The sequence below is a fragment of the Stigmatopora nigra genome, chromosome 3, assembly GCF_051989575.1.
Source record: "Stigmatopora nigra isolate UIUO_SnigA chromosome 3, RoL_Snig_1.1, whole genome shotgun sequence".
NCBI lineage: Eukaryota > Metazoa > Chordata > Actinopteri > Syngnathiformes > Syngnathidae > Stigmatopora > Stigmatopora nigra.
The window spans coordinates 2,168,611-2,183,911 of NC_135510.1; the positions used below are offsets into that span (position 1 = coordinate 2,168,611).

General features: G+C 38.7%; 1 protein-coding gene and 1 pseudogene across 3 annotated transcripts in view; one reads left to right on the forward strand and one right to left on the reverse strand.

The window, feature by feature from the left end:
• The window catches only part of LOC144194763 (cysteine--tRNA ligase, cytoplasmic-like), a 25,784-nt pseudogene extending 24,405 nt beyond the window's left edge, over positions 1–1,379 (reverse strand). Inside the window, exon 1 of the transcript XR_013325965.1 lies at positions 1,286–1,379. The product of XR_013325965.1 is annotated as a cysteine--tRNA ligase, cytoplasmic-like (transcript). The remainder of the gene's footprint in view (positions 1–1,285) is intronic.
• Positions 1,335–14,704, forward strand: pex16 (peroxisomal biogenesis factor 16). 2 transcript variants are annotated; one of them, XM_077714050.1, is made up of 11 exons: positions 1,335–1,700; positions 1,816–1,851; positions 5,826–5,902; positions 7,451–7,584; positions 7,710–7,801; positions 7,957–8,037; positions 9,321–9,473; positions 11,932–12,004; positions 13,159–13,278; positions 13,388–13,452; positions 14,531–14,704. In XM_077714050.1, exons 1-11 carry the CDS (start codon positions 1,568–1,570, stop codon positions 14,587–14,589), a joined length of 1,023 nt encoding a protein of 340 aa, XP_077570176.1. In that variant the 5' UTR covers positions 1,335–1,567; the 3' UTR covers positions 14,590–14,704. The 2 variants fall into 2 exon arrangements, with proteins under 2 accessions (XP_077570176.1, XP_077570175.1); XM_077714049.1 differs by having other exon boundaries at positions 1,343–1,700; positions 7,951–8,037.
• Positions 14,705–15,301: the final 597 nt, after the last annotated feature.

Here is a 15,301-nt window from a genome sequence, read left to right on the forward strand (position 1 = left end):
CCCCCCCACACACACACACAAACACCCCCCCCCACACACACAAACACACACCCCCCCACACACACACAAACACACACACCCCCACACACACACAAACACACACACACACACAAACACACACAAAAAAAACACACACGAACACAAACGCACGCATACACAGACGCACGCACATATACCCACACATATACACACAAACAAACAAACAAACAAACACCCACCCACACCCACCCACACACACCCACACACACCCACACACACCCACACACACACACACACACACACACGCACCCCCACCCGCGCGCGCACGCACGCACGCACACACACACACACACACACACACACACACACACACACACACTCACACACACACACACACACACACATGTATGTGTGTGTGTGTATAAATTAATTATTGTATTGTAAATATTGTTATTAAATGGCTCATGAAGTGATTAAAATGTCTGACCACGTAACATAAAAACAACATATTTATTTAATATGAGCACTGTGGTCCAGTATGAAATGAATTTAGCCTATCTGTCAAAACTGTACAATCAAACTCATTGGGTACAAAGCCTGATCAAGTACGTTTCCTAATGAAACGTTTTGTTGCTGCATGAGAGCTTCCGTGGGTGAGAAATAGCAGTGGATTTGATATGAAATATAAAACCCTTCCCACACATATTAAAATACTGCCTATTTTGCACACTAATAATGAAACCGAAGTTTCTTGAGGTGGGTGGATCCCCCCATGGCCAATAATGAAGAGCGAAAGTCAAAATGAAACTGAAAGAAGTGAGACCCCCCATGGCCAATAATGAAGAGCGAAAGTCAAAATGAAACTGAAAGAAGTGAGATGATTTTTCTTTTAAATAAGAAACTTTTTTTAAATGACCAAATTAAGTTCATCCGGTGACATGTTATTCAATTTACTAAACCCAGAGAAAAGAGGCCGAGAGAAAATACTAGTGTATCACCAAATGTAAGAATATGAAATTGTGAGTTTGGAAACTCATTTCAATATGACGGCTTAAAATGACATCACAATCTTACACCCCGTTGTTTAAACAGTGGATTATTGGAGCAAATTGGTCTCAAGCCCAATATTTATTACTCTAAAAATATAAACAATATAAAAAATATAAAATATAAACAACTCGAACATTTCCACCCCAAACTGGACAAAAAATGAGTCATAAAATGAAAAGCCATAAACAGGTGCGAAACACTACTCGAGTGGCAGTAAAATTAAAGAGCGAAAAATTATATAAGTATGAATAGATACCTTGCTCCCTAGTGGCTGCCATCGTTCAATTGCACTAGTGGATGCTGATGAAACACTAACGTGTTCGAAAGGAGAGAGAGCGCTCTTTTTATTCTCATGGGCGGAACCATTTCTTGTCGAAAAACACGCAAGTCGGAACTATAATTGGGGTGTACCATAGTTACAGGAACCCCGGGTTTATTATTATCAGGCGAATTGTGGTTTGTTTACTCGCGGCTTAGTAACTCAAAACCATTACCGATACCTGCATTTCCAACAACATTTAAATGTAAATTGTCTAAAATGTCTCGTTTCAAAGAGCACATTGAAAAAGTGACGAAGCTTTATGAGCGGTACACGGAGTATGTAAGAACAAACCCAACTGCGTCAGCTAAGGTGGAGACCGCTGTCCGAACCATCTCATATCTGATAGCAGGTATGTGAGTGAAATAATGGAAACAATACTGCATTATAAAAATAAATAAATACAAAAATCATGATAATTGCAATTAACTCGAGGAAAACATCATCACAGATTCTCTTTTTGGCAGGAAGATATTCGGACTCCCATGAAATCTCTGAACTAGGTAAGAAAGACCATAATAAATACCCTCGATTATTGCGTCTTCACTTATCGCGAATACACTACTGCGCAATTTTCCCCCCACTATTAATTTTTTTTTTTTAAATTTCATAAAAATTTGAAAATCCACGCTGAAACTCAAGTGGAAACCAATCTGTCTTCAGTTTGCTACTAGGACTCAGCATGAAGAAAAAAAAGTTTTTTTAAGTTCATAAAAATGTGAAAATCCACGCTAAAACTTGTTAGCCGAAGCCACTCCACCGTTTTGCGTTTGCGTCCTTATTGCGGCCATGTCTGGTGTACATTAACCGTGATATTCAAGGGATATAGACATTTTATACCGGGTTGCTTTTCCAAAATCCAAGGAGGCCGAGGCCTAACAACTTTTTGAAATCTAAGTTAGGATAAGGATGGGAATTGTTTTCAGAATTGTTGATAGCAAGTCATAAGTCTTTGCATTCACTCTGCAATTGACGATGAAAGATGTCCAGTCATTTTAGAAAATGAATTGACATTCTTTAATGGGTTTATCACTGTATGTGAAGGCACCAATTACTGGCTTTTAGAAAATGAATTAACATTCTTTAATGGGTTTATCACTGTATGTGAAGGCACCAATTACAAGCATTACATACTTTCAATTTCACATTTCTTTGCAACCATTTCACATGACTTTGCCCATTTTTTTAAAATATAAGATATCAAAAAAATAATTTTATTATATTTTTCCGTGAAATCGCTTCCGATAAACATATTTAAAAAGAGGAGCCAAAACATATCTATTAAGCTTCAAAGTGCATCAGTATTGTCATTGAGCAAGAATGAAAATGAAAACAAAGCATTGAGAATGATGCAATGTTGCAAAATATATGTATGCTAGACATAAAAATATTTTGTAATGTGCCAGAACAATGTTTTGCGTGTGAATTGGTGTCACATTTTAAAATAAATGTGTAACTTATTTAAAAAGAGGAGCCGAAACACATCTATTAAGCTTCAAAGTGCATCAGTATAGTCATTGAGCAAGAATGAAAATGAAAACAAAGCATTGATAATGATGCAATGTATATGTAAAATAGACAAAGAAATAAAAACTTTTCTTATTTTTCTCTAACCTTTTCAAGTAGGAGAACTTGCACAATTGGTGGTTGACTAAATACAAATTTGCCCAACTGTATTCACCACAATGTACTGTAGATACATGTATATTGCCTTTCTAAGCAATTACAAAATTGAGGGACCATCCACCGGGAATATGCAATTCCATAATTTTGTCAAAGGCTGTCGTAAAAATATAAATGCATTACATCATAGTAACTTCCACAGCTGTAATACAAACTCGTTCTTAAAATAAATTTCAAACACAAGGTGAACCAGAACATCACATTAAGGTAATATTAAAGGCTGAATCTTAAATTTATTCTCTCTTATTAGATATTGTTGTACTTCAATCCCATTTTTTAGGCATATATTGCACATATTTATAAACTTTTTTTCTCGATTTACATATTTTTGAGACCTCTGCACCCTTCCAGAAAATAAGTGTTGATTTTTCATTCATCTACTTTTTCTTTTTTAAATTACCTGTATTTACTAATGTAAATACGCTCCATAGACTATCCTCACTTTTATCTCTTGGCAAAGGAGCTCCACAATAAACTTAAAGAATAAACTGTTCAAAGGTTCACTGGCAATAAACACCGATTACAGTATTGAGACAAATTGGTTAATGTTCAATGAATTTTATATCTAAAAAATAGTAGAATTTATTCTCGGGACTAATTTAAGGGTTTGAACACTTGGTCAAAAGTTTTGAGACACTTCCTCATCTAACGGAATGTTGAACTGTCTCCACATTTTTTAACTCTTTTGTACAGACACAAAATGCAGTGTGCTTTGTTGTACGTAGTTAATGTGCAAAAATTGCTAAATTCTCCTTCCTGTATATAGACATTCACAAAAGAATTATAAATGGAACAAGTTTCTGGTCTTAAACCAGTATGATTAAACATGAAAGTGAAATCCAGTCAGAACAAAACAGAAACAAATTCATCAAATGATGCAATGAATGTGAGGTGTTTGGTCATGTCTTTAATGTTAAATGTCAATACATTTAGGAAGCAATTGAGACTATGACCAATCATCTTTTATTCGTCAATTTAAAACTTAGTAAAGAGTTTTGTGTAATTGTGCTATAGCAAATTAGACATTTGTATTGAATTGGATGCTTCCATAGTCATTATACAAGTATAATGAGATAGAAGGCTTTCACCAAGTAGTACACAAATGACAACGACAAACACACGAATAATTAATCAATAAATAAGAAATAAATAAATAAGTAGTCCAAGTGAGATCAGCAGAAAGGAGCGGCCGTGGGTCGTATAAAAATCCCCCAAAAAGTAAATGTGTTTCCTTATCCGTAATTTTATTCTGAAAATATTGTCGCGGATGCATTGATTCTCACTTTAGAACCACATTCGCTTCCAAAAAAACTGCTACCTTTTCCGGCTGAAGCTGGCCGGGGCGACGTCGCCGGCATGTGGCGCTGAATGGCCGGTCGACGCGGTTGTATACGCTACCGGACTGCCGGCTGAGAAATTAAACTTCCACTTCCCTACTCTGTGGCATCTAACCTTTAATTAGCCGTGCACAAAGCTCTATTTTCTGCTTCCAAGTGGCTCCATGCAGTGTTTACATCCTATTGTCATACCAGCTTCATGGCCGTATCTACGGCGTAAATCCATCATAATGCTGGTTCATTTCATCCAGCCGCTACACCTCGGACCTCTTCATTTCCGAGAATGTATTTGTATTTATTTGCATCACGAGGCGGCTCTTTCACGCATATCCTCCTCTTATTTAGTTATTTTTTTCTTCTTAAAATGAGACCAGAAAGTCTTGGGTCTTTTCAGGATAGCACTTGGTTTAACAACACGCATGTCTCCATTTTAAGTGTACGGCAGAGCCCATTAACATTAAAACTGTTCCTACCAGCTGAATTATATACAATAGAATGCCACAGTCTAGATTTATTCATGCCGCAATTGCGTGCTACTCATTTAGCATGTCAAGGAACGTCAATATGTAGGAGGCATTTTCAACAGCGATTTGAAAAGAATATGTAAAAGTCACTCGCAACAAAAGAGAAAATTTGCAGGTTTAAGACCATATACATTCAATAATATCGGAGCAGAGGAAACACACAGCCAGTCGTGATGAAAATTTAAACCACTTCATATGAAGGAGGACGCCAGAATAGCCAGAGCAGAAAGATAGTCTATCTTTCTGAATGACGGTTTGGAATTCCTGGCGACTCCCTACAAACAACCTGGTTTTATTAGAGACAAGTCATAAAAATGGGAGGCGTTAATACAAATGAAGGAGGTGGAGTGCAAAAGGTGTAGTGCACATTTTAACCAATAGGTGTAAGCTAAATTCTATTCTAGTAACTTTTAATACATCATAGTGAAAAGGGTGCAAGACTAAATATAAGAATACAAATATATTTCACAAAAATGACAAGATGCAATCAAAGCACTGTATAAATGACATTTAGAGCAGCCATTCTCCCTCTATTGTAGATACGTTCTTCGGCGCAGAGAGATGAAGCGCTGTCCTGACCTCCGCCACTTTCATCCGGCTTTTGGTTGCGAGTTTCAGCGTCGATTTAGATGTTTTTAAGAAGCTTTTTTTTTTTAAATACCCCTCAAATAAAAATCAGCAAAGAAATGAATGTGCGAAAGTTGAAGCTGTGATATTCGAGGGAAGACTGTAATATGAAATCTTCCAAAATCCCTCTTCCCCAAAAACTCTATATTTTTGTGTAGCTCAACCCTGAATTGTTGATCTTTTTGGCTTAATGTGCTCAAGTAAAATGGACTATTCCAGTCACACTCGATATTTTGGAGGACTATCTTATAAAATCATCTACTTGTTATATCAATGAGATTTACTGACAGTGTGTTTTTTTCTCAGTCTACTCTGCATCGAATCTGCTTGTGCTCTTCAATGACAGCATCCTGCGCAATAGCTTGAATTGTGCGCTGACTGTGGTGAGGACTGGTAAAAGGATATATGATCAATTAAAACATGATTAAGGACTTATTGCTTAAGTGTAGGTACGAGTGTTTAACGCGTTGGCTTCACAGTTCTGAGACTGGGGGTTCGATCCCAGGTGTGGACCTTCCTGTGTGGCATTTACATGTTCGTCCTGGGCTTTCGTGGGTTTTCTCCAGCTACTCCGGTTACAGAGTAGGCTGGTTAAACACTCTAAATTGCCCCTACGTATGAATATGAGCGGGAATGTTTATCCTTCTCCTTGTGCCCTGCAATTGGCTGGCCACGAATTCAGGGTGTACCCTGGCTGGCGCCTGAAGTAATCTCGGATAGGCTACAACACCCCCCGTGACCCCTGTGAGGATAAGTGGCACAGAAAATGTATTAATGGTTAAGTTTAATTGGGTAGATATTTGCAGATGAAGAAAATACTTTTGTTGGTTGCTCAGTCACACGAGACACATTTTTCCTTCTCTGGGGGGGGGGGGGGGGGGTAGACTTTTGGGGGTTAATTCAACACCATCACCAATCATAAAGGGGATCTCTGTTACACAAAAAAGCTGTGTTTGTAAAAAATAACGTTTATTTATTAAATACTGTTCACAATAGAGCTTCTGAATAAAATATCTTATTTGCTTTTGTAATACATACAAAGTCAAAGATATTTTATAAGCACTCTGTACAATTTAACATCTGCATGGTCAAATACAGTCACACCTCAACATACGAGTGCCTTGACATACGAGGCATTTAAGATACAAGTAAAATTGTGTGAGGCTGCTTAGGGCATATCTCGCCGCATCTCCCTCGTGCAAAGATCTCTACGAGCACTGAGCGGAGTGTTGCATTTTCTTCATGTTTTTTTTGCATTAGTCAGTGCAGAATTAAGGGAAACAATGGATTTTAAGCAAGCCGGCGCAATGAAGGGTAGTGCGAAGAAAAGGCGTATGATGACAAGCGATATTAAGCACTAACTTAACTAATCGAAAAACACGACTAGTGCACGTGTTACTAAGCTGGCTTACCTATACGTATGGAGAAGCAGGAAGTTCGCCTCGAAGATGCATTGACCTTTTTGCCTTGGTTATTGCATAAGGTTTAAATTTAGTGTAACGTAAGATTAAAACTTTTTTTTTAATTGTGTGTATGTAGGAATCTTACTTAATTTATAAGTTAAATTTAAAGTTTATGTTACGTTACGAGCTCATTCGTCAAGTCTCTCTCCCATCCCTGAACTCCCCGCCTTGTTGAATAATGCCTCTTTTTGCTATTAAACATCATAACCACTCGTTATTTGTTACACTAATAGTAGATGGTGAATTATAACCAATAAAAAATGATTTTGATTGTAATATCCTGTTTTATGGTGTTTTATTCAGAGGGTGGGAACTAATTAATTTGTATTTAGTTCATTTCTCTGAGAAACGTTGATTTGAGATACGAGTAAATTGACATACGAGCTCAGTCCCGGAATGCATCAAGCTCATATCTCAAATTATGACTGTAGTGTTTGTCCTTTGTCCTTTGTCCATTCTTTTGTCCAGTCCATCTCACAACAGAGAATTCTCACCTGGCTCTCTGTGTTGGAGTATGTGGAGGTCTTCTTGGAGATGGGCACCCAAAAGGTGTGTGGCGAAGTTGGTTGCTGGTTGGTCATCACCCTCATTCAAATTTTTAAGTAAGTGCCTTTAAAAGGATTGGAATCTCCAGTCATTTTTAGGTGTAAGTTTGAACTTTTAGTGAATCACATCACATTGTCTTCAACTTATTTGACATAGTTTTTCTCTCGCTTTATCAACAAAGGGCAGTTTTGCGCCTTGTGCTCCTTTTGTGGTTCAAATCAGGCATCCAGACTTCACCTCCCATCATTCCCCTTGACAGAAGTGCAGGAAAAGGTGACAAAGTGATGTATATACCCTGCTTCTTATCTGATGTTTCTAGTTTGTGCATGGCATTTGGACTACATGTGATCATATCTATAATTGACATCCTAAACATACATTTCACCAACCAAATTGAGCTTCTTCTGTTCATTTCTTGTCAGGGATAGATGACAGTAATGTGGTGCAGGAAGAGGACGCTTACTTTGTGGGTCAGAGGTCAGGACGTATCATCAGATCACTCGGCCATGGTAAGCATCATTGGCACGCCAGAGGTTCGTGACCGGCCGTTTGGTCGCTGGTCTTTTGGTCCCCGTTAGGGTTTGGGGTTGGGTTGGGTTTAATATCTAAGTACATTTGACAACCATAACCCTAACCTTAACGGCGACCAAAAGACCAGCGACCAAACGTCCGAGCACCCAGAGGTTTGGGTAATGTTTGAAACGTTTTCATGAATGGAAGAATTTGTATTTTTATTGTTTCAGGCTACGAAGGGCCACCACTGGCAGTATGTGTCATGATTCTAGTGTTATATTAAAACACATACTAGGCCTGTGCGATTTTGAGAATACCAAGTTCAATGTTGGTTTACAAGTGGCTTATTTGCATTCCCGGTGAGGTAAACTGTAAAACACAACAAAGAAAATTATACATATTGTGCACCAAATGAACAAAATGAATTAAACATTTTAAAAAGGAAAGGGGGGGAGACATAGATTGAGTACAGCAAGGTGTTGAAATACTTTATACGGTCATGTTGAAATACTTAATATGTTAGTTTTTATCAAACTGAGAGAACTTGCAATACAGCTAGGTGTTGAAATATCCAAATTATCAATAAGAGCACTCATTTAACACATCGGCTGCCATTGACGGCGGTAGACGTCCGATGAACCTTCATTTCCTCAATTTCAAACTGTGAGAACTTGCAATACAGCAAGGTTTTGAAACACTTTATATGGTCATTTTTATCAAATAAATAAAAGTCTTAGTATACTTTTAGCCCGGAATTGTGAAATTAAAATAAAAGGCAATAAGTAAAATTATTGTATTAAAAAGAAGACAAAGCAAATTCACAGATGGTGTTTTTTATTAAAACAATAATAATAATTAGGATAAAGCGGCTCAAAAAATGAGATGAGATGAGAGTTGTTTGAAACTGCAGGGCAACCGAGTGGTAAGCGTGCCGCCCACACAGTTCTGGGGATCAGGTTTCGATCCTAGGTAGGTCCTCACTGTGTGTAATTTACATGTTCTTCCTGGCTTAGGTGTTTTCACCAGGTACTCCTTGTTTTCTCCCAAATCCAAAAAACATGCAGGCTCGTCTGGTTGAACACTCTAAATTGCCCCTATGTTCGAGTGTGAGCGTGAATGGTTGTCTGTTTCCTTGTGCCCTGTGATTGGCTGACCCCCGATTCAGGTTGTGCCCCACGTCAATGAGTATTGCACCAACATTGTCAAATATCTTGCTTAGTTACATGACAAAATATTGAGAAACAGCACATTGGCTAATTTTCCACTTGTGATGTGACAGAACCCTATGGGCTGCCTCAGCATCAGCGGGCAGGCAGTGAGAAAAGCAGTAGTCGGAGCATGAAGGAAGAGAAACTCTACAACAAACCAACCGCCTTGAGGCTACATCAGACCATCGCTGAGACTGTGTACATCAGTCGACCTCTCGTACATTGTATCCTTCCACATTGCCTGACCTCTGTGATAGACAAATATACAGTCGGACCTCTATTTACCAAATGAATTAGTTACAGAACTTTTTTCGTTAGTTGAAAATTTTGTAAATTCTCTAATTCGTTCCACAGCTCCCCTTTTACCCTAGAATGGTGACCCTCCATTTCAGGGGTTACCTTTCACGCTTTTGAAATAAAGGGTTACCGGGGGGAAAAAATGGATACCATATTTTGCCGTTTAATATACGGGTATATTAAATGATTTTTGCTTTTTTGAGCCTCCCGTTTGTGCGCCATTTAATATACCCTTGCTGTTTAATATATATTAAACGGCAACTCAGCTTTTTTGGCAAGATTTGTATGGTGTTCATGGGGGCATAATTATAGATACATACTTAGGTTCATTAAAATTCCAATTCAGACTTTATTCAGCAGTAATTAGTTTTAACCTGAGCAGTAAGTAGTCTTGGTCTGTAAAACGTTGATGCACCCCGTCACGGCATAAAGAGTGCATAGTGGACCGTACCTTCACATTTGTGCGCCATTTAATATACCCCTGCCATTTAATATGCCCGGGTATAATAAATGGGGTGTATATTAAACAGCAAAATATGATACCCTTCATTGTACCGTCTTGTTTAGGACCCATTTTCCCCCGGTAACCATGGTAACCCTCTATTTCAGAAGCATGAAAGGTGACCCCTGAAATAGAGGGTTTCTAGGGTTCAAATTGGTCAAAGTTTCCCAATTTTGGTTGAAAGATGGAGCGAGTGGTTAGCGCGGCGGCCTCTACATCAACTCTGCTTTCAGATGTTACAGATAAAAGTTGAGTTTTCACACTTGGAGAAGGTGAAGAAATTCAATCACTTGTCTATTAGGATCCGACAACCGTTTCTGGCCATCATAATACATTCCAACTCTACGTTGCACGGTTTGGAAAGACATCGTGAGAGAATCTTAACACACACACACCCATAAATCCCGATTAAGAAGGATTATAGATGGGCCTCTTTTCGGACACTTTTTGTATCGTCATACCGTAACTATAGCAGTGGATCAGTTCCAAGATCCATGAATATGATCTTTCAGCATACTTGTTAAGTTCATTAATAATTACCCTCGTTCGTAATTATCAATAACTGCAGGCAGACATCTTATTCAATTATTGACATTTAATTAAATAGAATGGATCACGGATAAAACCTCAGAGGGGAGATTCAACAAGCCAGAGTTTCTCCTACAACTTCAAAACGTCTCACCGAATAGACATTTTCGTACGACTCTTATTGCCATGAATCAAAACAATTTACAGAGTTGTTGATCATTTCATCACGTATGAGTAAAAACAACATCTGGAACTACAATAACAATCAAAGTATTTTTCCAATAACAAAGCAGGAGACTAGACCAAACAACATTTGGATTAGAACAATTATGCCTTCCCTTGACCTAAGAATCATATAAGAATTACATAAAGAAAAACCCGAAGTGCGTCACGAGGTATAGTCGCTGTGTTGTAAATAACAGAAGCAACATTCTTGTTATTGGCCGAATAGCCCTGGCCTCGTTACAAAAGGGACCACCGAATCTCGAAGACTCAGATTGGGTGAATTGTTTGTATAAACATCCTGGAACAAGCAGTCCAGGTTAAAGATGACTTGGCGGTTATTGGTGACCTTGCAACACTTTGAGAATAATAAGAGAATGATTTAACAAAGAAATGACTTAATACAACTATATTTATAATAGTAATACAGAATAAACCCAACAATACTGCTAAAGTAGCTTCCACACACAGATGACACTAACAATTCTTTGCTGTCTTATTAAAAGTGATGAAGGATGTTAGCCTTATCCTTCTTGATAGAGCGAATGGTACACTCATTTACTCTAAAATTGAACGAAGTGGCAGTGTTAGTATTGTCTTTCTTTGCCATACAAAGAACTTGCACCTTCTCCTGATGATTGTCATCATTATCTGTTGCCATTTAGATGTCGTAACAAGTAGCAAGCGTTAAGCGATGATTGTGGATGGACACTAACTAAGCGTGGAGATGACAAAGATGTTGCCGGTTTTGTCAGGTTTTTCATCATTTATTTTATATTACGTTCATGAACAGTCAGAAAAACACAACTTCAACATTACACCCAATGCGTTAGGATATCATATACACAGCCTGAGCGCGGAGAGAAAAAGGGGGTAAAATGCATCTTATAGAGTTATATGCTGAAAACATCTTTAAAATGCCCCGTGAGCTAGTGGAGGCCAGTGCAGACTTTAAGCAAGATTTCCAGTTTTATTGTTTCTATAATATGAACATTTTATATGACATGTTTTCTTTCCCTTTCATTTAGCCTTTAATAAAGGCTACTACGATTTATAGTCCGAAAAATACAGTAAATAATTACATTTTTCTGTCAAAGCTCTTATGCTCCTTAAAGCCTCCTTTATGCCTGCAGTGCTCAGCCTCGGCCTATGTGGAAAACAGTCCTGGAAGCCGTGGCTTGTGTCTGCAGGCCTGGAACTTTCCAGGTTTGTAAATAACTTATACAATTCAGGTTTTTTTCTGACAATTACGATATACCGTAATAACTTGACATACGAGTCTTCCAACATACAAGAAATTTGATATACGAGCAAAATTCGTTTTTTTTTTTTTTTTCATTCATTCTTTTCCTAAACCGCTTTATATTTATTACGGCCGAAGGGGTGCTGGAGCTTATCCCAGCTGACTCCGGGACAGAAGCTGAATCATGAATTGGTGGCCAGCCGATCGCAAGGCACAATGAGACGGAAAGCCATGCACACACACTCATGCCTCGGGCAATTTAGTGTCCAACCTGTCTACCATGCAAGTTTTTGGAATGTGGAAGGAAACCGGAGTACCAGTAGGAAACCCACGAAGACCCGGGGATAACATGCAAACACCACATAGTTGGACCGACCTGGATTTGTACCCTGAACCCCAGAGCTGAGGCCGACGAGCTAACCACTCAGCATTGTTAAATCTTTTCAATATGCCTGCTAGGCGCAAAATGGATTGGCACTTTAGATGAAACTTCTAATAAGAAACCCAGACAGTCGCAGAATTTTATTGGTTTGTATTCGATGAAGTACAGTGGTACCTCGATAAATGAGCTTAATGCATTCCTGGACATGGTACTGACAGTCGAACGATTCAAGTTGTATTGTTGTGCAACGCTAACCACTTTCTTACGCGCATCGAGCTTCTTTATTATTGCCATTTTCGTTTCAAATGAAATGGCTTCCTTGCACCTCCCTCACTAGAAGCCTTTCGCTTTTCACCAACCATATTGAATAATGGATGCACAAGATATTTAATGATAAAAATGAAGAAGGTTCTTTGCGCACTGGAGATACGTCACGCACTTCCGCACTGCAACAAACTGGGCAGAATGGTAGATGCCGGGTGAGCTGAGCTCTCACAGCGCCAGACGTCGGTATTAGCGGCGGAAAGAAGCACTACTCGGAAAAAGGCACGCAATACAAAATCGAACTTACGAACATTTTTCGACATAAACACAATTTGCAGACATGTTTGTATGAACCGTTGTTCGTTACTTGAATGTTCATAAGTAGGGGAGCGTCTATTTTCTTCATAATTTTGGCATCTATTGAACCATCTGGACGATTGTGATGGATTTTTTTAATGCTTATTTTTTAAGCTTTGCAGTGCTCCATGAGAGAAAGTTTGAAAACAGGTGGGAGAAAGAAGAGATGAAAAGAAGAAACTTCCTTTTACTCTACTACCTTGTCCGCTCCCCATTTTATGACAGATATTCCGAGTGAGTATTCATGAATGCCACATTTTAAAGTCTGATTGAAATTGAGGATGACGCAGTAAACATTTTTTTCTAAATGAATGCCTTGTCAAATGGTTTTACGGCTTTGCAGGAAAAAGATTCTCTTTTTGCTGCGACTTCTGACCAATCATGTTCCGGGAATAGGTCTTGTAGCAAGTAAGTGCACCGAGCTCAAGTGTTACCTTTTCAATGTACAGTCATACCTCTACTTACGAATGCCTCTAGGTGCAAAATTTCCGAAGTTACGAAAACCCTCAAAAAGTACATGCATTCCTTATCTGTCTTTTTATTTTTAATATATTGTCACAGGTGCATTGATTCTCGCTTTAAAAGCTCCCTCCATCATATACTGGGCTCTAATTGGCTGCCTCACAACAACCGTCCATTTTCTTTAACCCATTGTCTGCTTAAACTTATTTATGCTTGGGCAAGCTGTAGCTAACTGCCTCGATCTGAACGGCAGCCTTCGGTGGGTTAAATTGTGCCGCGAGGGCAGGTGATGGGCCGTGTTGTCAGTAATGGGGTCAAAGAACTTTGACGAGTTAGTTGGTCGATGTGCACCAAAACGGACGCATGACTAAATGCAACGCTCGCCAATACACAAAGAATTTAAGGAGGAAACTTTCCGACTTTGTGAAAAAAAAAGCATTATTAAAAGTCCGCAAAGGCAATCGTCTTTGTAGTTTTTTTTCCCCCCAAAATCTTTGTCACCCAGCACTGCAGAAGCAGGTAAGAACCAGTAGTAACTTATAAAATGGGTGTGAAATTACATTTCAAAGAAATCACAAAACGTTAATGCTTATTGGTGATTAATGTATGAGAATCTTGAAAGATGGATAGTGGTTGTGTGAGACAGCCAATTGGATTGAATTGAATGCTTTTATTGTCATTATATGAGATAGAATGAGAGTGATGAAATGAGAGCCCAATAGAGGGTAGCAATGTTCTAAAGTGAAAATCAATGCATTCGCGACAATATTTTCAAAATGAAATAACGGATAAGGAAATGGATTTACTTATTGGGGGATTTTGTAATGTGGATCATTTTTGTAACCCCAGTCACTGATTTGCATATAAAAAAATTCGTACCGAGAGGCATTCATTCGTAAATAGAGATGTGACTACTTTTTCATTCTGATTTACATAATGACAAATGTACTACAAAATCAGATCCAATGCCTCTTTCCATATAGGTCGGGTCATTCTCCACCTAATAAAATGTTTCTTTCTTTAGGACCCCTCATGGATTACCTGCCCACATGGCAGAAGATATACTTCTACAACTGGGGATAAATATGCAAAACTTGTTTGAGCTAGACAGACCCCTCAAACCACTGGCTGAACAGTAGACATGTCAATGTAACATCCTATGGACAAGCCTTTTCGAATTAAAAATTTTCTAACAATTTTTCCAGTCTTTCTTTTCTCCTCCTACTTCTCATCACATTTTTAGGAAAAGGAAACTTTTGATCAGGTGCCTCGTAGCAAAAAGAATCTTGTTTAACTTTACTGGGGGTGAAAAAACAAACAATTGCCTTCTGATGTGTGATAGTGGAGTAATATTGAGCAAACCTTTTAGCCAATCAAAGCCGAGAATTTCAGATAGTCCGCCATTGCTTGCGATGTGTTTGTAGTTTCTATCCTGTGACCTTCACCACAGGCGGCCTGGCGGATGAGTGGTTAGCGCGTCCGCTCACAGCGTGAGACTTGGGTTCAAATCCAATGCGTGGGTTTTTTTCCCTGGGTACTCCGGTTTCCTCCCACATTTCAAAGACATGCATGGTAGGCTGATTGGACACTCTAAAATTGCTCCTAGGTACGAGTGTGAGCATGAATGGTTGTTTGTCTCCTTGTGCCCTGCGATTTGCTGGCCACCAGTTCAGGGTTTCCCCCGCCACTAGCCCGAAGTCAGATGGGATACACTCCATCACTCACCGCGACTCTAGTGAGGATAAAACGGTTCAGAAAAGGAAATTGCTGCTTCGGTACACCACATTTTTTATAT

Bases quoted from the DNA above. Each gene is read 5' to 3' on its own strand.
- pex16 (XM_077714049.1), top strand. From the start codon at position 1,568: ATGTCTCGTTTCAAAGAGCACATTGAAAAAGTGACGAAGCTTTATGAG. The intron at 5,903-7,450 runs GTGAGGACTGGT...TCTTTTGTCCAG, and splicing joins TGAATTGTGCGCTGACTGTG to TCCATCTCACAACAGAGAAT. The intron at 7,802-7,950 runs GTGACAAAGTGA...ATTTCTTGTCAG, and splicing joins TGACAGAAGTGCAGGAAAAG to GGATAGATGACAGTAATGTG.